We start from the raw sequence: 26,674 nt of genomic DNA, 5'->3' as shown, positions 1-26,674 counted from the left end.
TGTCGAAATCGTCGCAGAAAGGTTTATAAAAATATACACTTATATTAAATACAGAATCAAAGTGGAACCTAATCTTTTCATTGTTGAAATTTAGTTCTAGATTGTTTAATAAGTATATAGCTGAATTTCATGCTACAATGTTAATATATATTGGCATTTTTAACTGTTTCACCGTGATGCTAAAAAAAGGAGGGTCAAGTTCATAAGTGATCGGAAAACGATATGATGCAATTGTGTTCCATTCAATTAATTTTAATATTTTCTGTATAAATTATTTTCCAAACTTAAATGAACTATATTCAAGAGCCCCTCGGAAGAAAAAATACGCTGTCAGAAATGACGTTTGACTTCGTTTTAGATGGGCTATAGCCCAATTAACGGGAGCCCGATTAAAACGTAGCCCAGTTAAAGATAGCCCAACGAACGAAAGTTGACTGTATCTGTTTTCGAGGCCCACCCGGTTAGTTCCGCGGTACGATGCTGGCCTAACAAGCCAGTCGTCGTATGTTCGAATCTCGACTGAGTGGTGCCGCTACTGAGTTAATAGGATCTTTGCACTAGCCCAGTAAGTTTCCTGTACTCTAATAACCGGCTGCGAAGTCTGTCGATAATGCAGGGTCAAGTTCTAAAGGACGTTTATACCCACATTTATACCCATGGCTTTGCTTTACTTTCAAAAAGCAAGCATTTTCAGAAAAATGGTACGATAGACCATAGTTCCCGTATCAGTGTAGGGCACGGTTGTTGCGCAGGAATGACCGATTAGTAAAGCAAAATAGAGCGATGTGCCCTACACGAACCTATCTTTTTCAGCTTCGTATAGTCGCGAATATGGAAAAAGCAGTAAGGATTTTTCATGGGGGTATGCTCCTATCGCGAGGCAAAACGCCACTGCTTTTTGGATTCTCACCACCCCCAGTTGACGTTAACACAAAGGAAGAAAAAGAAAACTTTTCATTCGGTGTTCGTCATTCGTCGAAGTTTGTCGTGCCGTTTCCGAGAAAGCTGCACAAAATCCAAGTGATATCATCGCTAGGGTGAGGCATAAGTCTCGGTGTCGTTTCCTTTTCTTCCATTAGTCGCGGTATCCAGTTTCCTTCAGATTTTCCGGTAAAATAAAGTGACGGGAAGTGTTTTTCCGACGACGCTTTGCACCGGTCGGACGCCAGTGAATTTGATGCATGAAAACTGGAATGCGGTGTGAGCAAAATAAACATTTTCATTAAGCCACCGTAAAGTGAGACACAATAACTAGAAAAAGCCCGGATTATTAAATAGCAACAGCAGCAGCAGCAGTCATCGATGCCGTCCTAGTATCGGTCTCCATTTTCCCGTCGTGTCCGAATGGTTACCGTACGGGCGTATTAACCGTTCGAAAGCGATGACGGACTCGAAAGTTGATGTTGGATATAGGATGGTTCAATGTATAGCAAAACATTGCATGAATAAGTTGATGCAATTAGCAAGACTTTCAATTGCCATTGCGAATTTCCAAAAAATTATTTCAAAAATGGCCGTAACTTTTGAGAATAAAGTAAGCCCAGGTTGTTTTTTTAGAAATTGAGACGAAGGTACCAAAACATTCCTAAATGTTTAAAGGTTCTATATTTATAACTTGTTTTGTGCAAGTTTTATTACACTTGAGATTTTCGTCAAGCTGGAGTGAAATTCCTACACGTGGTTCATAATCGTTTTTAAGTCATATGTTTGTGCAATTAATGCCACTTCAAATATTTAAAGAATGAGTGCAGCTTTGTTTGATTTTCTAAAAATCATTTTGAAAATTAAAAATCACCGAATTTCTTATATACCTAGTTTATTTTGTGACAACTTTTAATTCTTAAGAATCAATTCAATTGAATTTTTAGGCTCACTTTATTTTTTATTGTGATCTGCTGATAGTCAGTATGAGGTGATGAAAACTGCTTTTGCAGGGCAAGTTGACAATAAATTTCTGATAGTGATAACCATTATTACTTCACTTTTACAGACTGAAGTAAAAGTTGTAACAAGAATCTTTGTCTATATAGCTCTAATACGCATTGATGCACTCCAGTGAGAATAGATAGGTATGCAATTTTTGAATCTGGAGGCTAAATTGCATTGATAATATGCGTAACTATAATTTTAAAAATTCGAACTATTTAAAGTGGGCTGCTAAATAGCAAGCAAGGGCAACTCCGAGCTGCATTCATTCTGACAGCAGTCGCTTTCGTACGGTAACGTAAAGACCAAACAATTTGCTTTCGCCTCGCCATCCTGCCTGTCATATTAGCAGCAGTGAAGAAATACAACAGCAAATGAATTCAGTGATCACAGTGACGGTAGAGTTACTCCTCCATCCTACTGGAAATGTGTTTAGTGCTGCTAGTGCTAGTAAATAGCCCTATTCATTTTTTCGTATGTAGTGTAGTGTAGGGTCAGTAAGCAACCAGAGTGAAGTGAACATTCACGGAAAGTCCAAATACTTTTCGGCGGATTGACTCTGTCGAGAGAAAGGTGTCATAACAACGAAGAGCCCGTCGGTGACCGTTTTCGTCTCTTTATGGGCAGGAAGTTCCTCCCGTCCCGATGTACTCGTTGTCTGTATCCCAGGCTATGGCACTCTGCTTTCGTTGACGCCATAATCATACAAAAAAGAGAAATTTGAATGAATTTCCATTCGCATTGAGTTCTTTACTCCATGCAAGACAATTTGCATATTTGAATTACTGTAATTTCAGCCAGAGTGCAAAGTCATATCACAGTGCAATTGAAACGGTGATCAGTGGGTTCGAATATCTTGGAGCCCAGCAAACAATTACAAGCCGAAGCTGCGACGAAATATACTCGAAAATGTAAAAAAAGTGTGATGAAGTGTGATCCTACCGACAGTGAACGTACGTTGTGAATAGGGGCAATAGGAAATCAATTCACTCGTGGTCTGCGGTGCGGATTGAAAGTTTGAGGGCCTGCCTCTGTGACTACTTTGACACAAAGAAGAAAACAAGAATTCCGCTAGCCAGGCCCAACAGCGCGGAGTAAAACGTCGTCATTGGGGCTCGATATAGGTGTTTTTCTTTTTCATTTTAATAAGTAATACATATATAAAACGCACCACGATCGCCTTCAAAGAAAGAGAGACGCAGCAATAAATGAAAAAATGGAGAAAACTGGAGGTAAGATCTCTCAATATTCGTAGCCACCGTCCGTACAGGATTTTCTTTTTTTCTCCAATAACAATGATTAATCCATCGGTGCATTTTGGGGCTGGTTATCCAAAAAGAAATCGCATATAACTACCTACGAAGAATCTGTAATGTGATGCCTACACCTCCTCCGTTTTCTCATAGATAAAGCGACTTGGCAAAAGTCAGATTAGGGAGTGAATCATCACTGTGCTGTTACCGACATTGTCATATATACTGGAAGGCCTGCTGCTGGGCTTACTGACTGCGCTGAAACCCACACTACTGCGTAACTAACCTTTGTTGGCTCCTCGTACCCCAGCGGTACTCCTTGAGTGGTCTTTTTGCGGAACTTTGTCGCGTTAATGTCCGCGGTGAGAAATTGAATGGCTACGATGATTTTTATCAGTTTCTTGCTTGATAGAGGACAATTGTATCGCTTATCTACGGGAAGACGGGCTCAGGCCATCTTGCAGCTGCAGCAGTATGTGGCATTCATTCCGGACACGTTCTGAGTCATAAAGATTGCGCGAGTGGTCGGAATCAAAGTCATATTTTATACGACTTCGACTACACATTTAAGTTTATATTTTATGGTCTCCTGAAAATAAAATTAATAAGCCCCTTTTTAAGTTTACTTTAACTGTGTTGCAACAATGAACATGTAAATGTTATATACTATTATTATTTCTCCGAAAAAGATTGGACTTCTAACTTAATTTTTTTAATATAAAGTGAAGCAAAACTATGCTGAAATATTTTTATTTATGCAAGATAATAATTTTTAATAGTGATAGTCATTATCAATATATAAGTGCATGAATAAAAATGATGATTGTGCCACTCGTTTATAACTAATTTAAATATTTTCTATGTTACCTTGAAGGCGGTTAAAAATCCTCTGTCTAGGTGTTTATACTTTTTATGCTTTTATTACGTGTGCGTTAAACAAACACCGTCTGGTGTTACTGTTCCACTGATGGTGCCAGCAGAAAATTTCGTACATTGCAACTTTCAATGTTGCTCAAAAAGAAACTAAGCGCATCATATACTATTGCTCTAGTGTCTCTTCAAATGTCACATCTTTCTATCAAACCATTAGGAACAAAAATTGTTTTTCTGGTGATTCACCTTTTGCAATCAACAATATCTTACAAAAATTGTATGATCATATGAATATCGCACAATGCTTGGTGGTTGGTATTTTTCAGTAAGTCACAAACCCACAGTATAGCAGCGAGCCGTCTTCTAGATGTTGACGAAACACCTGTAAAGCCAATTTTTGTATTCGAACGATAATGAACACATTGGGCCAATCAAAAAAGGTAAATATTTGCATTCAACCCTCGCACGTTTGTCGTAATTACGCAAACATGGCGGGTTTCGAGCAAAACGGTCAGTTTGATTCGAGTCATACTCCGGTTAAACTAAATAATAAAATGTTTAGTTCAATCAAAAATTTTTCAGTTTGCAAATTTTCTAACGCGAGCAGGTAAATCTGGCTATCGCCACACCGTATTACGTAAAGAAATGCTATCAGCTTAACAGGAGTGCTGATAATCGCGTTTCAGCTTTTAGCCTTATCGTACAATTCACAGGTTTTCAGCTGCGACTGTAGTCAACTACAGTCTTTTTAACCGTTTCAATCACTGTTAAAGATATTATATACACACTCTAACTAGTACAGAATTATTAGATATACGATTGATTTGTTGTCTAATTGGAATAAACATCGATTCATTCTATGATTTACTCTTTTTAATCAACTTATAGCGGGTTTAATTTAAAAAAGCCCCTTGGCTCAATACAACAGAGCAAATTATTACCTTTTTCTTCTGTAGTACCTTTTTTCATCCCTCAAGTCGACTTTCTTGCAGCGCGAAGGGATTGCTTAAGAATGTTTGCTGTTCAACAGATTACGCAAGCTATGCGTCATTTACTTAGCAATGCCCAGCCCTGATGAACCTTTTGAGATACTGAAATTCATTTCGAATTACCATTACTTCAGAATGAATTTTATTTTTTGTAGAGTGAGTTATTCTACTCCAAAAGTACATTTATAATCAACATCAATAATCAGCAAACCATGCTGAGCTTGTAAGGCGTTACCTCTAACATTTTGCGTATGATGATGATTTTTATGACACGGAATTCAGTAAGGAGATATTAACCAGAGATTCCTGTTTATCTCACGGCGGCCGGCTTCCCAGAAATTTCAAGTGTTTAAGTTCGTTGAGCTCGAATAATTTACCAATGTATAGCACATGATTTTAACGTAAAACTATGTTTTTGTTTTTTACATTGGGATGTACCTTAGAAATGAAATATGTAATGAGAAATGGTTACGTTTTGCACGTTCACAACTTAGCCATTTACCTATGGATTTTAGAATTCGATCACAAATGAGTGATTGATATAGAGAATATAATAAAAATTTATCAAGTTATTATCGAAATAAACATAAAAATCAGGCGCTATCAGAAAAAAATGAATCAGTCAATCGCATGTAAGCACGTTTTCGTTTCCCATGTTTTTCGGTACGACAATCACACACCTAAAATTTCGTTTACTTTACTTTCTTATTGGTCCGTGTCCGCCGGTCCGGTAGAACAAAGGGATGAAATCAGAGATGTCCACTGCCGATGGTTACCCGCCGTGGCTTTCACCTGTCGACAGGACAGGTTCTCGTCAACAGCCCGGATGTCGTTGGCTAAGCTGCGTCGCCTTGCGGATTCCAGTCGAGTGCTTCTCTGCAGATCTCGATAGCTCCTTGTCTCAAGGTGTGTCCGATCCACTTCCACCTACGTTCACGAATTTCTGTTGCTATCGGCCGTTGATGGCATCGACGACGGAGTTCCTCGTTGGATATCCAGTTGTCAGATCACTAGGCACGAATAAAATATCGGTTAATAAATACCTACAGTTTTCGACTTGTCTCCGCACCACGTTTCACAGGTGTACAGCAATACGGCTTTAACGTTACAGTTGAAAATTCAGGTTTTTATATGTAGAGTGTTTTGTTTTGAGCGCCATATGTTTCGTAGACCTGCAAAGACACCCTTCTCACCCTGATTCGTGTGGCTATATCAGGCTTGGTACCACCATCGGGATTCCCAGTTGACCTCGACGTATGATGCTTTCCTAATAAGCCAGTCGTCGTATGTTCGAATCTCGGCTGGAAGAGGCTGTTGGAATCAATAGGATCGTAGCAACAGGCCCTGCAATTGTCCTGTATTCTAACAGCTGGCTACGAAGTCTGTCGTATAAAAAACAGAAGGTCAAGTTTCGATAACGTAATATAGTACCTAGGCTTTGCTTTTTTTACCACCATCGGGTGTTGTCTGGCTACCAAGATATTGAAAAGCGTTCTCCTGCTCAAGCTGATGTCCCGCTATTGTGCAGTTGGTGGGATTGTCATAGTATCATAGTATCAAAGGCTTAGTTTTTGCTACATTGACTGTGAGACCTGCTGTCTCTAACTTGCTCTGCGTATCGTTTCGGTGTTGTGCGAGCAAAACCATCTCTTCGGCTAGGTCGAGGTCATTTAACTGCTCCACCGTTAGAAGACTCCAAGGCAATCCTCGGTTTGGTCTACTGCCAATCACCAATATTTCATTCAAAACGATGAGAAACAGAAGCGGAATGCAACCCTGTCTCACGCCAGCAGTAACCCTTATAGGTTCGGACAAGACACCACTGTGCAAAACTTTGCACGAGGACGCCTCGTACTGAGCCTCGATGAGATGGACTAGATTATCTGGAACTCCCTAACGACTAAATGCGCCTCAGATGTTTTCGTGGTTAAGTCGGTCGAACGCCTTTTCGAAGTCAACGAACACCAGCAGAAGAGAGTTCTGGAATTCGTTGATCTGCTCCAATATAATGCGGAGCGTTGTGATATGCTCTACATGTGATCGGCCAGCACGGAAACCAGCTTGCTGCCACCGGAGAGTGGCGGCGATCTTCTGCAACAACGTGATGCCACTCCAGTTACCGCTTTCAGCTGGGTCTCGTTTTTTAGCGACTTTAAATAATATGCCCTGCATCCAGAGTCCACCGCAAAAAGCTAAGCTGAGACAGATAGGTCAGCTTTGAGCATCTCGGCTGAAATACAGTCTATCCCTGGCACTGTTCGATTTCAATTCATCCAGTGATGGTGCCAGTGATTTGACACGAATAATGCGACGAACTTTTGGTGTCATGCGCTGCTGGTCTCGGGCATTTGAAATTCGAAAAAGTTGTTCGAAATGTCCAGTCCATCGCTTAAGCTGTTCTGTACGGTCCGTCATTAACTGACCAGCCAAGAAGTTTGATACCTAGTTGGATATCACTGCTGAAAATCGAGCCTCTCGTTTTGATACTCACCCGTCGGATCACCCCCAGATGGGCAATGTAAAAAGCATGCGGCATAAGTCGTCAGCTTGCCTCGACCCTCGCCGCGTCTATAAGAGACTCGATCCTACAGACTCTATCAGCTTCTCCGGGATTCGAACACACAACGTAGGGCACGAGAGGGTATTTTCGGCCCATTAAGGGATTGCATCTATTTTTTCGGCCTATAGTCTAGTAGATTTCTTAAAGTCTTGAGAAAATAAATATAACATACTAAAATTGCATGCCGGCAAGGTATTTTTATTAGCTAAAGAAATGGCGGAATTTAGAAACAGATCGAAAATACTCTCCCGTACCCTACTTCGAAGCCAAATGGGAGGAAAAATTTTAACATCTTTTATTTTTATTTATTTCAATACGGTTTTGGTTTGTCAAATGAGGAATCCAGCAACTTGTACAACTGCTATCATTCCAATTGCAAAAGAAACGCGCCCCTTCACCCATTTGAACCGTTCTTTCCCCTTGTAAAATACCATCTCCCTCTTTTGTCAACCCCCCTGCGCTGATTCTTTTATGCCAAAATACATGTGTTTGACAAACGACGTTTAATGAAGAACAGTCCAGAAGTTCCGAAGCTATGGCGAAACATACATTCATACTCACGTTCTTCGTCCCCCTACTTGTCGATTCTTTCCAAGTCAGCTCCCTCTTCTGTCACGTAGCTAATTATGCATTAGTTTGCTCAATGAAAATCGCTATAATAGAAACTAAACAAAAGTCTTTTTTACCATATATTCCTCTTCGGTGGAACCCCCTCTTTTCTCAAAGTTATTTGCACAACTGCAATCGGTTTAAACGCAAGAAAAACGCATGCCCTTCTACTTAACCCCTTGTTAGGGCCCCCTTTTGGCAACTTCCCAGTGCGGATTCCCTTATGGTAAGTGTGCCAAGTTTGATGAAGAGCCATCCAGGCACTTCGGGGTTAGGGCCTCCCTGTTATGAACCCCCCCCCCCTTTGTCAACTCCTTAAGTTCTGAGTCCTTTATGTCAAGGAACATATGTGCCAAGTTTGATAAGGCGTCCAGGCGTTTCGAAGTTAGGACCTCCCCCCTGTTACGATCCCCCCCTGTTACGACCCTGCCCCTGAACCCCCTTCCCTGTTGTCAACCCCTTCAATTCTAATTCCTTATGTCAAGGACATGTATGCCAAGTTGGATGAAGAATCGTCCAGGCATTACGGAGTTATGGCCTCCCCCTCACTCCTGCTACGAACACCCCCCCCCACTCTTAGCAACCGCCAGTGCTGATTCCCTTATATAAAGGAATATGTGTGCCAAGTTTGGTGAAGATCGGTCAAGGATCGGTTCTGGAGTTATGGTGGAACATATAAACAAACTCACGTTCACTTTTATATACAGGGTGTTAGGTAGTTTAGTGCAAATATTTCAGAGGGTGATACAGGATCATATTTGACGAAAAAAATCCTTCTACGCATATGGCCAAATCTTAATCGTTACAGAATTATTGAACATTTTTAGCTTTCGGTTCTGTTTACCTTAAATTAGCTCTGGTACAAAAACTGTGCTAGCTAGCTCAATTCTGTTACTTTCATTCAAAAACTGAAAAAAAATTTGTATTGAAACAGGTGGCGATTCACAGGGTAACAATGGGTGCTAATTGTGTCCCGTAATGCTGGAATGTGTCTTATGACAAAATATTGCTATAACTTTACCGTAGAGCGTGAATGGCAACCCAGAGTCTGCAGAGAGAGAGAGAGAGAGAGAATGAGAGAATGAGAGTGAAAGAGAGAGAATTCAATCAGATATAACTGCTTCATGGATCCCGGATTAGTTGCGTTCTTTCATCATCAACCAAACGGAAGGACGGTCCACGAATCCATACATGCCACCTTTTTGCTTTTACCAAAATGTACAACTATGCTGAGCATTGCTTGGTTCTATCTAGTTGTTTAAGCATAATAATAAGCCTGGAGACACGGGTACCCCGTCGCCCTTTTACGTAGGAAAAAATCGTCACCCACACAAGGGTTAAACGTATGTTTTTGAGTGTTGAATTAGTATCTGAAAACGACTCGAACTCATACATCACGCATAGCACACTAGATTAACGCGTGCGAGGGACACGGTTAGATGCATATGGAAAACATTTTCGAAATTGACTTCTCCGGGACCACTCGCGGACATTCACCTCTGTTATGGCTTCGCTAATTGTGTAGCAACGACAGCCCAGCAGGAGTATGGTTGTAGATTTTCCTATCGTCGGCTACCTTAATTCAAGTACGTGAACATAAATCCAGAGGTGTTCGTTTCGTTGCACAATGATTTTAATTCAGAGACGTCTATGACAACGCACCGTCGCTTCCGAGAAGGAATGTTGTTTTCAACGAGGCTTTGAGGGAAACCTCAGCCTCATCAGCAAGTGGCGTCAGCAATTGACCATAAAATTTTGCGAATCGTGGAAAATGATTTCAAGACAAGCACGAGGCAAATTGCGGCACAGTCCCTTGTTACCATGGAGGTGTGTAGGTGTAAAAAGCATCCTTTCCACACTGCAGGTTCAAGAGCTGCTGCCAGCGAATGAACATAAGCGGCTTGAGTTTTGTAGGATTATGCAAGCAAAAGTGGCGGCGAACCCTCAATTTATGAAAAAACATTGTTGTTTTTCATACGTGTCAGAATGTGTTCATCGCACGCGGTAATCTACTGTGCTATGCGTAATGTATGAATTCTTGCAGTTTTCAGATTCTAATTCAACACCCAAAACCATGCGTTTAAAATGAAATTGCAATGAAACTAAAAGAGATAGAAGTTTTACGTAAAAGAACAATTTGTAGAACGGTACTAGAGCTTCAAATTGGTGAAAAAACAGCAATCAGTTTTATCACACATTTCTAGAAGAAATTCGATTAAAATGTCTTGAGAAACATTTATTTCAAAGTTTTGTGTTTCTAGAAAGTTACTAAATCTAATGAAGTAGGCGGTTTAAGACCAATTTTCAGTACAAAATTTTCTCAGCTTCCGAATAAAAGTAAAAAATTGAGCTAGCTAGCATAGTTTTTGTACCAGAGCTAATTTAGGGTAAACCGAACCGAAAACTAAAAATGTTCAATAATTCTGTAACAATTGAAATTTGGCCATATGCGAAGAAGGATTTTTTTCGTCAAATATGATCCTCTATCATCCCCTGAAATATTTGCACTAAGCTACCTAACACCCTGTATATAGATGATGAACACAAGGGTAACTTGCGTTGAATAGCCTTAAAGTATTGATTTATGCCGAAGATATAAAATTATACAAATTGCAATTCAATTAGACCTTCAAGTATTCCAGTAAGAGATCGACATTTTTACAACTGGTGCATCTTATTGATCTGAATCTTGAAAAATGCAACATCATCTATACCTATAAAAATGGATTTCTGTCTATCTGTCTGTCTGTCCCTATGTTCCTTATAGAATCGAAAACTACTGAACCGATCGGAGTGAAAATTTGCATGTAGGGGTTTTTGGTGCCAGGAAAGGTTCTTAAGATGGTTAGATACCCCTCCCCCCACTAAGACGGGAGGCTCCCATACAAATCTATACCTATAAAAATGGATTTCTGTCTGTCTGCCCGAATGTTTCTTATAGATTCGAAAATTACTGAAACGATCAGCGTGAAAATTTGAATATAGGGGTTTTTAGGGCCAGGGAAGGTTCTTATGATGGTTAGAGACCCCTCCCCCCACTAAGAGGGGGGCTCCCATACAAATGAAACACAAATTTCTGCATAACTCGAGAAGTAATCAAGCAAATGGAACCAAATTTGGCATGTGGAGGTTTTGGAGGCAGGAATTTTTTTTAATGATGGTTTGAGACCCCTCACCCCTGTGGTAGGGGGATAAGGACTCTCATACAAATAAAACAGAAATTTTTGCGTAACTCAAAAACTAATCGAACTCGAGAAATTTTAGACTATTTCATAAAACATTAATCAATAACAAGACCACCAAAACTATCAATAGTAACATTAGATAATTCAACGCGAGACGGCCACAGGCCGCGAGTGTTGCCAGCAACCTGCCGTCGGAAGCGCCGGCCACTGCGGGGGGCAGCCCCCCTAGATCTACTGACCTCTACTACTTTCCTTCAGTTGGGTCACCCCTGCGAAATGGTACTTTCTACGAAAAGATTTTCCGTGAAATGGTACATCCCGCGTAAGGTTTTTCGCGAAATGGTATTCTGCGAAACTATATTCCGCGTTATGGTCAACCTAGAATTGATGTTCCGCAAAATGGTATTCGGCGAAATGGTTTGTAATGATGGCGAATATTTAAATCTTATCCGCTTTATTTTATCAGGCTGAGCGATGGGGGCAGTTGTTTCCTACTTTACTGTGAGGAAAATTTGTATATTAAAACACCCATGAACTCCTCAGAAACTTGCAAAACTCGAGATTGTGACAAAGGTCTTCCGAGATTCACGATTTATGTACAACATAGTTTAATTTGTGGCAATACGAAGTTTGTCGGGTCAGCTAGTTTCATATAAAAGAAATATGTTCTTCTCTAAATGTCTTTTCTTTCTTCTCTGTTGTTCTCTTCTTGGAGAACAATTTATAGAAAGATGTAATAAATTCTCCTTACTGGTAGGTTTTAATCCCTACTATTAAATAGTCTTAATTGTCGTAAAAAATCATAAGAAATCATAATAATAGTAAGTAATGCAATTCTAATAGTGTTGAAAACTCACCACTTGGGATTGAACACACAATATGATATAGGATAGTTACTCTTAAGTATTTTATGTAATCGAATATTTACCCCAATAAAAAAATGTAGTAAATTCTCGATTGAACACGATTGTTAGCAAGGCCAATAACATGCACAGTTTTATTAAAAGATTTAGCTACTTATACATACCGTGGACCCTCGTTCGTTTGACCGTTTTTAAACTGAACACTTTTTAATTTGTATCCCGCTGGTTTGCAAGACGTGCAAATTAAAAATGGTTCAAATTTCATTCTCCACATGGCATCATTTGCTTCTGCAGACAATGCACATAAACACGATTTGTTTATACTGATCTAGCGTGTTTAATCAGTTTCACATTTCGTTTCCCAACGATTATGATAGAAATCCGATCGGATGATAAAGTATTCGCTGCTTGCAACTGCTAACTAAATCAAACCACCAAAACAATAACAAAGAGCAACTGCCAACTAAATCAAACCACCAAAACAATAACAAAGAGCAGGGCGGCCAGTTCATACAAGTTTCAGCATATTTAGGGTTGCTGGTTGTTCAAATTAAAAACTAACTTCGTTAATTTGCATGAGGAATCGTTCAAAAGAACGGGGGTCCACTGTACTATACGTATTTATACATACTATAAAATTTATAGGGGAATGTCCCCGGTTATCATACAGGTTTTGTTTGCTGGTCATAGTTTTTGAACAAATTATTTCTTCCCGAATCTTTTTGAAGTATTTGAAAGATTGAATACTTGAAGTGCACTTCAAGGATTTATACTATGAAATTTAAACGTTACATATGTAACATCCATTTTAGAATACTGTAGTGTAGTTTGGTCCCCTTACCAAGATGTGCATTCCAGTCGTATCGAATTTAAACAAAAATATGGATGGAATTCATTTCCTCATTCATCGTATGAATCTCGTTGTATGCTCATCAACATCGGAACACTTGAAAAAAGGAGAGAGATTGCTATGCTCTTGTTTGTAAACAATATAGTTTCACCACGCATAAATTCCGAAAATATACTAGAAAACCTTAACTTCTATGCACCGGTGCGTTTGTTAAGAATACGCAACCTCTTTATGTTAAACCCATATAGAACAGATTATGCTAGAAACGGCAAATTTGTTCAAAGAAAGGGAAATGCACTTTAAAAGGCACAAATTACTATTTTCAAATGTTTTCAGCATTATGTATTTCGTAAAAAACTTAATCTAAGTTATTTTTTTCTGGTCCTTCAGCCATATTTTGGCCAACAAGGGAAGCGATTTTTTAATTTCAGCAGTAAAACCTGGATGTTTTGGATATAAGAACAATATAAGATTGTTTGTAATTAATCATAAGAAAGACCTGAATATTTTTAAGCTCCAGTCATTGTTTGAGTGGAATTTGACTGAATTACAAATGCGTACTCTAAACCTATTAAAAACAAATAATCTAATCTATTTTCATCAGGAAAAAATATATCTATGGATTGTATATTGAGAAGACCAACATCTTCTGTATGCAGCTGGCTATAATGGTAGATTCTAACAATAATTCATGTGATAAATTGAACTCCTACTTGTAAAGACTGGTATTGTTTCAGTTCAATCGCACATCTGACCCACGTCCAGTGTGCGGTCTACACACGGTGGGACCAATCTTCTAATACAACCAGTAGTTGTAATTCAGTTGCTCAAAACCTGTTGTCCCTGAGGAGGACGCGCACGTATTACGTCAACAAACAAATTGACGATCAGTCAAACGAACTACAGCAAATCGTACGCTTTTGCCGTGTACATATATTAGTATGATTGAGAATTTGTTGCCTCCCATTCGACTGCCAATGAAATCCGTCGATGGGTACTAAGTTGTCGATATACCCATCACATTCCACGTCTTCCTAATATGTCGATTTCAATCAATTGGCGCACTTCCGATAACATCGACAGGTCGCTTGTCTGAATATGGGGCGGCAGACGATTGAGCTGTGAATTGGTCGACTGCGAGCTGATATTTATTATCTAGTATTGTTAGCAATAAAGTTCCCGAAAACCAAGGAAAAAGCAAGCGCATGAGTCGACAACGTAAATGTTTCGTGCATATTTCAATATCGTAATTTTGAACAAGCAAATATCCGCAGTTCATTTACTGTTCAAAGTTTACTTGCACGTATCAATGCCGCAGTGACTATGTGCTTGAAAATACATCTGCTTCATCCGTATCTGCACACAACCCGAAGGGCTTATTTTATTACCTGGTGACATTTCTAAGTATCTTGCTTGACACCACTCTTATCCCCCACACGCCATCTTCCGTCCGCGTGCTGCAGCCAGCAGCGTCTGTCTCTCAAGTTTCGTTGTGTCTTAGTGTGGTTCCCTTTACTGTAGACCTGACCTATATTGCAGCTTTATGCAACTGACACTCTTGCTGTGGTGGCACTCATATCTTCTACCTCCCTACCCTGTTCACCGTCGTTGTGACATATGCTTTGAGGCTGCAATTTTTGCTGAACCCAGCGAAGCAATGCATCTACCAAAACTTGTGCAGCTAAAACATTCATTTGCGGGGGTGACGAGTATTGATTCGTGTCAGGTGGGGTTGCACAACAGTCGTGGACATTCGAATGGCGCTGGATAATACAGGCATCCCGCAAGACAAAGTCAGTAAAAATACTATTGCTTACATCGCTTGCACGTTGATTCTGCTGCTTCAAAGTTAATTTTACCTGTTTGTTATAATGACAGGTCGTTTGATTTGTTCGTGAACAAGTCATTTGGTTAACTTAGTCAACACCTACTTGAACAATACCTAAACCATGCTTCACTGTAAGAACGTAATAAAATTGATAGGAGGAAGGCCGGGGAACGTGGGGAACAGTAATACACCTTAACTCTTCCTCTCACTTTACCAGTGCATTGCAACTATAGGTTAGTTATCCCTCTGATTGGCAACATTGCACTAGTAAGGCAACGATTGGAAACATTTTGAAAACGATTGCCTTTTATTTCTTCACCCTACCATGGCTCAAAGAATCTTACATGACATCTTTTTTTCCTTTTCTCGTTTGTAATTTTCAGTGAGCGCCATCGTTGAGTACGATTACACGGCAAAGGAAACGGATGAGCTGACACTAAAGAAAGGTGCCATTATTACCAACATAAAAATTCAACCTGGTGGCTGGTGGGAAGGTACACTGACCGCAACCGGCAGGACCGGTATGTTTCCGGATAATTTCGTTCGCGTGCTGGAACCGGATGACAAAAATCCAGTTGTTTTGAGGTAGGTCCTTCATTTGAGCTTAGCTCATTTGATACTTGACTAATGGATCTCAATTTTTTACATTCTTTTTCCAGGGATAAGACTGCTGCTCAGAATAGGAAATGCAAAGTCATATACAGCTATCGTGAAAACAAGGCAGATGAGCTAACTTTAGCGGTCGGTGACATAATAGAAATATTTGAAGAGGTAGAGGTGCTATACTAATTCGAATGAATTAAGAAATTCTCATATTAAATTATGTTTTTTATATTCTAGGTAGAAGAGGGCTGGTGGCGGGGAAAGTTGAACGGTAAAGTTGGTGTGTTTCCGTCGAACTTCGTTGAAGAAATAGAGTCTGCATCGCCTACTTCCGCTAATCGAAAGAGCAGCACCGGGTCCAAACCAACTGCTCTCGATGGAAGCCTGGTAGGTGGCCTGTCCAAAAACAACAGTCTGAATAAAAGTCGGAGTAGTTTAAACAGCTCCCGGGAAGATCTGGACAGTGTACCGGCTGGGCTGCAAAACCAGCAGCATACTTTACCGGACGCTCCCTCGCTGCCCCCGAAACCCGTTCGAGAACTGTGCAGGGTACTGTTTGCCTACACGCCTGCCAACGATGACGAGCTCAAACTGGTCGAGGGAGATATCATCACCATTTTGAGCAAAGACCTGCTCGATAAAGGTTGGTGGAAAGGTGAACTGCGAGGCAAAGTCGGCGTGTTCCCGGATAATTTCGTTGTTGCCCTTCCGCCAGAAGGTAATTGTGGTCTTGTATATTTTACTGATTACTAATAAGAGAAAAGATATAACAATTTCGCCTATACGAACATTTTGATTGTAAAATTTTTTAAAGTTCACAAAATTAGAACGTGCAAAATTGTATCAAGAGTGGAGTCACAAACTGGAAAATTGTTTAAATTGCTTGTGAAGAAGTTATAGAAGAAGATATGCTGCACAAATTTTCGAGTTGATCAGTTAAAAGCGCAAGAGATTTCGTCGAAAAATTCGTCGAAAAACTGTGATCCGAGATGCTGCTCTAGAGACAGAGAAAACTCTAGAGATAAGCTCTCCGTATCTTAATGAACGGTGTTTGATAGTTGACTTAACGAAGGGCGCTATTTCAGAAAAAGCGCCAGCCTAAAAGATAATTATGTTGCGAACATTATCGGATGAAACCTATGTGGTGAGTTTCTATTTCTTTTTCGTGTTGAGATGCCGGTGACATAAACATCCTCGCATCTTTGCAAAGTTCAAAATAGGCTTACAGTAAATTAATTTCGTCCAATATGCCAGATGTTTTTGCAAAAAGCAAAACCTTAGGTTATAAACCTCTTTACGTCTTGATTTTTCCTTATCGACAGACATCGCAACCAGTTATTCGAGTACAGGGCTATTACGGGGCTAGTGTATCGATCCTCCTGACCGATCCTCCTGAATCCCAGCCGAGATTTGGATATATGACAACTGGTTTTGCTAAACTAGCACCGTACCCCGAAACTAACTGGGCGTTTAACAACGTAATCAGAAGGAACAGAATCCCATTAATAGCAAAATTCATTATTGCCATTCAATATCGATGCGTAGGGATATAAATGACTTTTCAGCACATCATCAATAAAGAACTTTGTGTTAGATTCTACGGTCCAATGAGCAGAAGCTGCACTGAACGTGTCAAGTTTGCATTCTATAAGAAAAATGTCGAGTGAACGTACAGCCTAAATCCCTCCGAAATACTACGGTGCTGGGAATGTCACACCACCGTACGAACTGCAGCAAGTACGAAGCCCTCAGGAGTCCGCCTCTCCACCTATCGCGCTAAACCCTTCTTTCCTGTAGCTCGTGGTTCATACGCCTACACCACTCTTCGCTATCCGTTTGTACTCCGCCAAAAACAGTTCGCAACACCTTTCGTTCAAATACGACAAGTGCTCGTATGTATTCCGTAAACAAAGTTACTGTCTCAAGTCCGTAGGGGACTACCGGTTTGATTAGCGTTTTGTATGCTCCTTGCTCCTTGATCGAAGCGTCTTACGGAGGGGAAAGTAGACTCGACTTCCAGCTTGAATGTGTTGTTGAATCTCGTTGCTCGTGTTATTGTTGGCGGTGATAAGAGATCCCAAATATACGAACTTATCAATCACTTTCAGTTCATCGCCGTCAATAGTCACTGTCCGGGGGAGGCAAATGTTGCGTTCTCTGGAGCCTCTTCCTACCATTTATTTTGTTTTTGACGTATTGATTTGTAACCCATCCTCCTAGCCAGGCTTGCCATTTCCTCACTCATTGTGCAAAAAGTGCAACTTTTTTCATTCAACACAATGAGCAGAACTGCTGCCACAAATGAGAAATACATCCACGCAATGAGAACCCGTCTAAAAATAAAGAGAAATATAAACAAAATTTAGATTCTCATTGTGCGAAAAATGAGAAACTTTCGAAATCGTTCGTACTGCAGCAAGCTACGGCAAGGGAATTACATTGTTGCCATATCTATCATCCATTATCGTCATATGCAACATTTTTTGCACTGTTGCCACTGCGAGAAGTCTAAACAGTTTTTTTTTTGTGCCATATCATGGCCAGCCAAAACGTGTATTAACACTTTGTTGCTCAGTTTATTCCTCAATGAGAAGGTTGCTGAGCAATCGCGATCAGTAAAAAAGAGAAAAGTTCAAACAAAACGGAGCAGCATAATTCGCGACTGAGTAATGTGTGAATTTTTCTTTTTTCTTTTTTTACTCAGAGGAGGAATCATCCCTGCTCCTAGCCCCCGTTTTTAGTCTGGCGTAGATTGTCCCCACCGTCCCAAGGTCCACTGTAACCCTCTTCTATCTGTAACCCTCTATGCGGTTCGAAAGGCTTCGAGAGCGCCCCCGAATCGCCCACGTAGTACATTACTCGCTCTAGGATAGCTTTAATCAGCCTCGTCAATTTGTCCGGAAAACCATACTCGTGCATTATCTGCCATGGTTGTTTGCGCGCGACTGTATCGTTTGCTGCCTTGAAATCCACGAAAATATAATGCATGGTCACGTTGTACTCCCGAACATTTTTGGATTTGTTGGATTTGTCGGAGAGTAAAAATTTCATCCCTAGTTGCACGGACCTCCATGAAGCCTGCTTCATATTGTCACCCCATGAATTCTCTTGCTATTGGGGATCGATAGACGACGTAACAATCTGGGAGAGCACCTTGTAGGCAGCGTTGACCAGCGTAATGCCGCGTTAATTACAGCAATCTAGCCGATCTTTCTTTGTGTATATGCAACAGCACACCATCCATCCACTCTTCCGGTTGCTTCTGCTCCTCCCAAATCTTCGAAATTATCTAATGGAGTGACGGTGCTAGCAGTTCTTGGCCATTTCTGCCGGAAGTCGGTCCTTTCCGGCGGCTCTAACATTCTTTAGCTGACCGATTTCTCGCCGTATCTTTTCGACATTATTTCAAATTTTGAACGTAAAAAATGGTCGTAAAGAGAAATCACGTAAAATAAATGAACGTTAAAAGAGACTCTAGTGTATGATCAAAACGAAACAAACTCACTAGTCATTTTCTGATAATTGAGTCGCCAGATCTTTAGCGGTTCACTCAGTCGACTTACTTAACAAAACCGTGTCTATTTGTTAAAAAAAGTCAACAGATTTCTGGATCTCAATGACTAATAAAAACTACTAGCTAATGTTCTAAATCGAGATTTCAGCACGTTGCGGCTAATGCCAAAGTCAAAACAGGATACAAAACAGTTAAAATTGCGTTGTAAGCCAGGTATAGTGCTAAAGGAGCTGTAGTTGGTTCTTCTTTGTGATATACGTAAAAATGAATTGTTCCGTGTTAAGCGAGGCGGAGCTGAAATGTCGATTCTTTCAAGTATCCAAGGGCAGTCGATCCGGGACGTCAAAACATCTGGTATAAAAACAGCTTTGATTGCGTCCCGACGTCTTTGCAGAGAGTCCAGGTTGATTAGTCTGCAACGCTGTTCGTAGCTTGGTAGTCTGATTAAGTCGTTCCATGGCAGCCGTCGGAGTGCAAAGCGAATGAACCTCCGCTGTACTGCCTCGATTCGGGTGACGCCATTTTGATAATACGGGCTCCATACGGGTGCGCAGTATTCAACGCACCAACGCACAGTAGAGTGATTTCAAGCAGTACATATCATGGAAGTTTTTGGCGATACGCATGATGAATAGCAAAATCCTGCAGGCCTTGTCGACAACGAAGGAAACGTGTTGTTTGAAGGTCAGTTTGGAGTCGAGTAGTACACCGAGATCTTTGACGCAATCTAGACGTCGTAGAGATATGCTTGACAGTCGGTATTCGAAGATTATCGGATTCAGCCTTCTGGAGAACGTAATCACTTCACATTTATCGGGGTTCAATATTAGACGATTGTTTTTACACCATTCGGCAAATATCGACAGCTGTTCCTGGAGTGCGAGAGTATCAGACGAGTCATTTACTTTTGCGAACAATTTTAAGTCGTCGGCAAACGCAAGCCGAGGACCTTTGAGCGTAATGTTGGCGTCGTTAAAATAGATAAGGAAAACCAAAGGACCAAGATGGCTACCTTGCGGAATTCCAGAGAAGGCGGTGAAAGCCTGCGACATGGACCCGTCGATAGATACATTAACGAGACGATTCAACAGATACGATTTAAACCACTGGAACAGCGGCACTCCAATGCCGAGTTTATACAGTTTAGCGATAGCGATTTGATGGTTCAGCGTATCGAAGGCAGCAGAGAGGTCCGTGTAGATGACGTCTGCCTGAGAACGGTCGTCGAAGCAGTCCATTATGTGGGAAGTGAGTAGTAGATTGGTGGTTGTTGAGCGCTTGGGCATGAATCCGTGTTGTTCATCGGCCAAATACTTCTGGACGAACGAGGAAATTGGCGCGATCACGACGAGCTCGAAGAGTTTTGACAATGCACATAAGGCGGAGATTCCTCTGTAATTTTCCACGTTTCTTTTATTACCCTTCTTATGAACTGGAAACATATAAGCGAATTTCCAGGCAACAGGAAATACACCTAATAGACGACGGATTGGGGCTACCAAGGCTTCAATACAGTTCTTCAAAAAGATTGAAGGTATGCTGTCCGGTCCACCGGAGGAAGAGCGTGTCGTGTATGATTTATATTTATTTGTAAAAAAAATCATCGGACGAGAGAGTCGTCGTTGAAAGTTATTAGCCGTCAAGTTGAGTCGAACCTATCGTAAACACCGTTGAACCACATTGCCAGAAATCGGATAAAGTTGTATAGTTCCATAGTTTGCATTCCATCCAGGTACAGGTAATTCCTAGTTCTGAGGTGTCGTTTGGGAGCATACCAGACGTTGCTGTTCAATGTAGTCAGAATCCATTTTGGATTACCTTAAAGATTTTTACACCGTCGGCAGTCAAATGATAGAAGAGCTGATAGCTCATTTATAAAAAGAGAAAAGAGCAGTGGTTCAAGGTGGCTCCCCTGTGGTATGCCAGAGATGTTGCAGAACGTTTCAAAAAACTCGGACCCGACCTTCACACTCAGCTTACAATGTGTTAAGTTCGATTGTAGCCACTTGCAGAGCGGGGCGAAAACTCCCACCTCTTGTATCTTTTCCTGTCTTGGAAATTTAATAATACCTATTCATATTTTGTCCTGAAACTACACTTCATTTCCAGTCGATTGGGGAAAAGAGAACGGAAATCCGTCCAGAAACTAGCAAGTTACGGCCATTTTCGTGATATGAGTAATACTAACATCTAAAAAGCAAAGCAAAGCCTAGGTGCTACATTCCGTTATCGAAACTTGACCTTCTGTTTTTATACTACAGACTTCGCAGCCAGCTATTAGAGTGCAGGACAGTTGCAGGGCCAGTTGCTACGATCCTATTAACCCTAACAGCCTCTCCCAGTCGAGATTCGAACATACGACGACTGGCTTATTACGCCAGCGTCATACCTCGAAGCCAACTGGCAGGCAACATCTATTATTACCTATTTAGGACATCAATATGAGTATCAAACTTTAAGGCTTTATGAGCCACTGACGCTGGAAGCATTTTCGGGTTCGCAGCTTTCCATGGCAACCCTGTAGCAGGTTCTCGGTACCCCGGCGGAAGAGGTCGTTTTAGGGAATATCCGAAACCATATCAATATTGGTGTCAAACGTCAGAATTTTCAAAATTCTAATTTTTGAAGATTTACATCCTTATTGATATGGTTTCGGTCATATTTTAAAATGGCCATGAAGGTAGGGCGTTACTGGAAGCATTTCCAGAACTGATTTCACTGAAATTGCCATATCTCTGACATTTCTCGATGGATTTCCGTTCTCTTTTTACCAATCGACTGATAATGAAATCTAGTTTTGGAATAAAATTACCATAAATCTTCATGACAGAAAAATATACAAGCGATGAAAAAAATCAGTTTTTGATATACCCCCAGACAACAAGGAATATCTCCGGTGTCCACTAACTACTGCGAATCTTTCATTTAAAAGTGTGATATTTTGTACAAGTTATGGCCATTTGAATTTTGTCAAAATTTTGCACGTCCCGATCATATGAGCCAGGTGCAATCTAAATTAGAATTCGCTAGCGCTGTATGGAGGCCAATGTAAAGAACATACACAAGAAATCTTAGAGCGATGTAGAAGAAATTCACTCAAATTGCCGTGAGAGATTTGGAATCGAAGAGATCTTCCTGAAAATAAAGACTTGCATACTCTATTTTTATTATTCTTTATTTAAGAGGTTTTTTAGCCTGCGGCTGGTTCGTCTCTCTTGCATACTCTATCAAAGATACCCAATCTTGACTGAGAGAGGCTGTAGGAGTCAATAGGACAGTAGCACTACTTAGTCACACAATTGTACTGTACTCTAAAGGCCTGCACAGAATTGGTACGCTTGCGTTGCGGGTGCGGCAACTTTAACAGATAGTCTATCAGATTGTATGTAAAAGCTCAAATGTCCGCAAGCGCAAACATATCAATTCCGCGCTAACCTTAGCAGCTGGCTGAAGTTCCAAAAACTGTTGCAACTTAGTTTTGCTCTGTTTTGCTATATCTGTACAATAAATCTAAAATTAAAGCAGTATCAAGTCCTCAGCAAAGATTTAACATATTTTGCTCCAAACAGCATAAGCTTCAATGCTGGAGTTAAATATTTTTGAAAACTCGTTGGGTACAGCAATATTGTGACAAAAATGTTATTTTTTATCCATTTTTAAACAATTTTCCGAAATCCAGAAGAGAAACGAAAAAGGCATTTATCTTTGTGTTGCGATACACTGCCGCTACTCGCATAACAGTCCCATTTTCTAAGGAGTCTTCTATATAAATATATAACACATAGGCAACCCCGATTTTTTGCTCTAAACCTCCACAACTATGAATCAACTATGCAACATTCCCCATCATTTCATGTTGTAGGCTATGAATCAACTGTGTGATAAAACAAATTTTTTTTTGGTGTTCAGGTCCATTTGTCACCTGAAAATTAATCTTTTACTAATGGTTATTTAACCAAAATATACATTATTAAAATAACAGTAAATGCAATCTCCAATTTTGACCCACTTATAAAGCTGTGAGATAGAAGAAGTAAATGAATTTAATGAATAGAGCTTTCCATTTCTCGCTAAAATTTATTATACATCAAATAAGTTGCCGAATCATTGTCCGTTGCGACATACAGATGATGATTCCGTTTATCTAATCAACCCGGTTAGCAGAAAGTGATTCCAAATTTTATCATTCAATCCCTCCATTCGATAAGATTTGTACATTTCTAAATCGCTTTTTTCCTCCATTTCAGTTTCACCAATCAAAGAGTTGTTCCACGGTAAGCCTGAACGTCCGCCTCCGGCGGGAAAAATCCTAATCAACAAGCCGCACACTACCGGTGGCCAACCGAACAACGCCTACCGAAAGGAGAGCTTCGGCTCGAAAGATTCTCTCAATGACTCTTCTGGAAGTAGCGGCACAATGGCGGCGAGTGGCTCGCCAACTTTCGGGAATGTTGCAGCACACCGCAAATCCCTAGAAACTAGGAAAGTCGAAAATTCGCCGATAGCCGGTACCACTGCAACTGCTCCCGTGACGGAAAAACCGCCACGTAAGAGTTTGGATAATAAAACGTCGGAGATTCGTAAGAGTTTAGAAAGCTTGGATGAAAAGAAATCAACTCCACCACCAGTGTTAGGCAAGAAACCGCAAGTCCCGATCAAGAAGAGTCCCTCGATAACGAGCGTTACGAACAATTTGTTCTCTGGGTTAAAACAGAAAGTGAAAGGGTCGGACAACAAGCCAACCACCGGTCAGGACAGTATGGACGGTGCGGGCGGCAGTAGAATTAAATCGGAAGTAGCCGATAACAACGAAAAGAACATTAGTGGCGAGAGATTGTCGAGGGACGAGTCCGAATTTAATCACGTAGAGCGTGGATCCGTGTTGAAGGATATGCGCGCGAATCGAGCAAAAGCACCTAAAAGGAGACCACCAACATCAGCTGGTAGCATTATTGGAGATTCCACTGGAAGTAATGGAATGAGTAACGGAAACTCTGGCTTATTTCAACAACTATCACAGAGTACAGAACCTGAGTCGCCAAAGCCGGATTTGCTAAATGTTAGCCATCACAACAGTAATAACAATGAGGATGAGTTTATAGCCAAACCAAAAGCCAGAGAGTGGGAGAAACATAAAGTACCCTGGATGGATGAATTGAAAGCGAACCAAGCAAAGAAGACCTCTCCGAATGTAAGCGAGTCGAAGTCACCCGAACATCACAGCAATGTAGCCAACAGCAATCACCAGGAAGAGCACAAATTCGATAACATTTCCAAGTCATTCCATATAAACTCTTCGAGTGCAGTATCATCAACGGTGACGGCTTCCGGTCGAACCAGGTTATCCGAACGAGCTGCCACTACTGGTACGGCAGATGTAACCTGCACATCGACCACAACCACCAACAATAGCCACAACAACCATAGTTCCTTCGACTTGATCGCGTCCAGTAGAAAGGAAACTAGTAGCCATCAGCACCTGTTAGCATCAACACACAGTGTAGATCAAACCAGCAGCAGCAGCACAAATAACGTTATGACAAAGTCAATGTCTGCTCTTTCAACCAAGATTGCCATTCCCTCGGACAGCGGTAGTAGTGCGAACAATACAAATGAAACGTCGCCGGCCGTTAGCAACAATCGGCCAGTTAGCGTCAACTTGCGTAACCGTAGCATATCACCGACGCCAACCACCAGGAATACTAAGACAATCCACATTACTTCCCCCAGCGGTGGGCAGACGGACTTAACAGGTAATAAGAATGGAACCTGCAGTGGAGCAACAACCACTACCGCCATTGGGCCAGCTGGAACAACTGCCACGTTGGTGCCGATTACCAACGATAACGTATGCTCTCGGGTGCAAGACCTCGAGGCGAAGGTGAACCGAATGGAGAAACAGTTGATCACCCAGAACAATCTGATCGACGCCTTACGGCAAATGTTGCGTGACGAATGCGATAAGGTTAAGACACTACAAAAAGAGCTGGAGAAGTACGCACAGTGCGTAACACAGGTATGATAAAACGTTAGCCTTTCATTATTGTACGTATTTTTGTCGGCTACGGAGGCCGTCCGGTTCTACACACGATCAGTTGTAGAACATTAAACGACTAGGTATTCATCAAACAGAGACACAAAAGGATACAGTAACATTCCTTGCATTTCGCAGTTTATATAGCATCGTGACGAATCAGTTAGTCCTGAGGCAAGTCAAGTAATTACGTGTGCACACAGATCTACTGCATAAATATCTGCATCTTTACTTCTACTATTGAACTAGCAAACAAATCAATTTCTAGCGAACCATTCCGCAGCGAGCTGGATACGCATATTATATCATTGAGTAGAAAGTATTTTGTCGTAGAGTATTTTACCACTGTATAAAATAGAGCTACAAAAGCATTGAACCAGGCATGCATTCTAGTGCGCAATATTAAAATAGTGTGCTGAAAATAATCGGATAAAATCAATTGCGCTCTAAGACAATTTATTCCGCCTTTATCACGTACGCGACTTCACGGGTGGAGATTGCGTACTTATGTGGCACTGCTTTCGGAATTGTCTACCTAGCGAGACTAGAAGAATGGATGGTGCGTTTGGCGATCAGATTCAGCTTTAATTTTTACGACCATTACTACTACAGGTATAGGTAGCTAATGCAAAGTTTACTCGATTCGATTTAGTTATTTGGTTCGATATGGTGAAACCCCCATTCTATTCTATTCCTTGAAAAGAAAAAGTAAGAGCAAAAGGAGCTTTCTTTTAAAATTTTGTTTTGTGAATATATTTTCTTTATCATCAACATTTTGATAAAATTGTTTCTTTTATTGTGAAAATATGCGTAAGGGCGCAGACGTACTGCTATGGTGTATTGCAACGGTCCGCATAAATCGTTTCGAAACTGATGTTGCTGCAGCAAACAATGCGACGGAATCGATTATTTCTCTACTTGTTTAAAAACTAGTACAGTCCCGAATAAATGCTATCAAGAGTTATTCAATGACATACCTATTAGAAATTGGCTTTAAATATACTGTTTTCCCCATAATCACAACAGGAAATAAGTATTTGTTGCATTTAAAATGTCTATTTTTGATATTTTATAAATTTATCAGATTTATGAAATGATCATCATAAACTGAACAACTATATAAAGGCATGTGAGAAAATAGTTACTGCAAACAACGCCTACGGCAAGTTTATAACAGACAAAACGGAATAGATGGATGGATTGGTTTGATAGTAAAGAAGCGCCGGTTAAGGTATTTTTACACAAAATAAATTTAGAAACAAGGCAAGTACCGTCCGCGAATAGAAATGGACGGTTATTCCAAACCTTTTTTCGGACACAAAAAAAAACACATCGATGACGGCTAGGCGAAACAAAAGCACCATAAAAACGTAGCACATGGCAAACTGACAAAACAAATCCGAAATTGTTCCCCCACTCAGTTCGAGTGAGTCAAAAAAAAAATTCGCCATCTTTTTTGTATATAGCTGATAGCGATAAACCTTATACAATATTTTATTTAGCCTTTAAATTTCCACAAATGAAGCAAACATTCGCTTTATACATATACAATATTAAATTCATGATGCATGATAAATTTATGTAACA

The 26,674-nt window shown here is 40.6% G+C and overlaps 1 protein-coding gene across 12 annotated transcripts; it reads left to right on the top strand.

Annotated features, from left to right (window-relative positions):
* Window positions 1-965: 965 nt before the first annotated feature.
* On the top strand, window positions 966-26,674 carry LOC128740203 (CD2-associated protein-like). 12 transcript variants are annotated; one of them, XM_053835784.1, is made up of 7 exons: window positions 981-1,110; window positions 1,239-1,424; window positions 2,724-3,158; window positions 15,320-15,521; window positions 15,596-15,713; window positions 15,777-16,257; window positions 23,301-26,674. In XM_053835784.1, the coding sequence occupies exons 3-7, from the start codon at window positions 3,143-3,145 to the stop codon at window positions 25,073-25,075; spliced, it is 2,592 nt and encodes an 863-aa protein (XP_053691759.1). In that variant the 5' UTR covers window positions 981-1,110; window positions 1,239-1,424; window positions 2,724-3,142; the 3' UTR covers window positions 25,076-26,674. The 12 variants fall into 12 exon arrangements, with proteins under 12 accessions (XP_053691764.1, XP_053691751.1, XP_053691759.1 ...); XM_053835789.1 differs by lacking the exon at window positions 1,239-1,424 and having other exon boundaries at window positions 966-1,048; XM_053835776.1 differs by lacking the exon at window positions 1,239-1,424 and having other exon boundaries at window positions 969-1,037.

This window comes from Sabethes cyaneus, chromosome 1, assembly GCF_943734655.1.
Source record: "Sabethes cyaneus chromosome 1, idSabCyanKW18_F2, whole genome shotgun sequence".
Classification (NCBI taxonomy): Eukaryota; Metazoa; Arthropoda; class Insecta; order Diptera; family Culicidae; genus Sabethes; species Sabethes cyaneus.
Note: the sequence above shows the minus strand (reverse complement) of the source record. Positions and strands in the feature narration are given on the sequence as shown.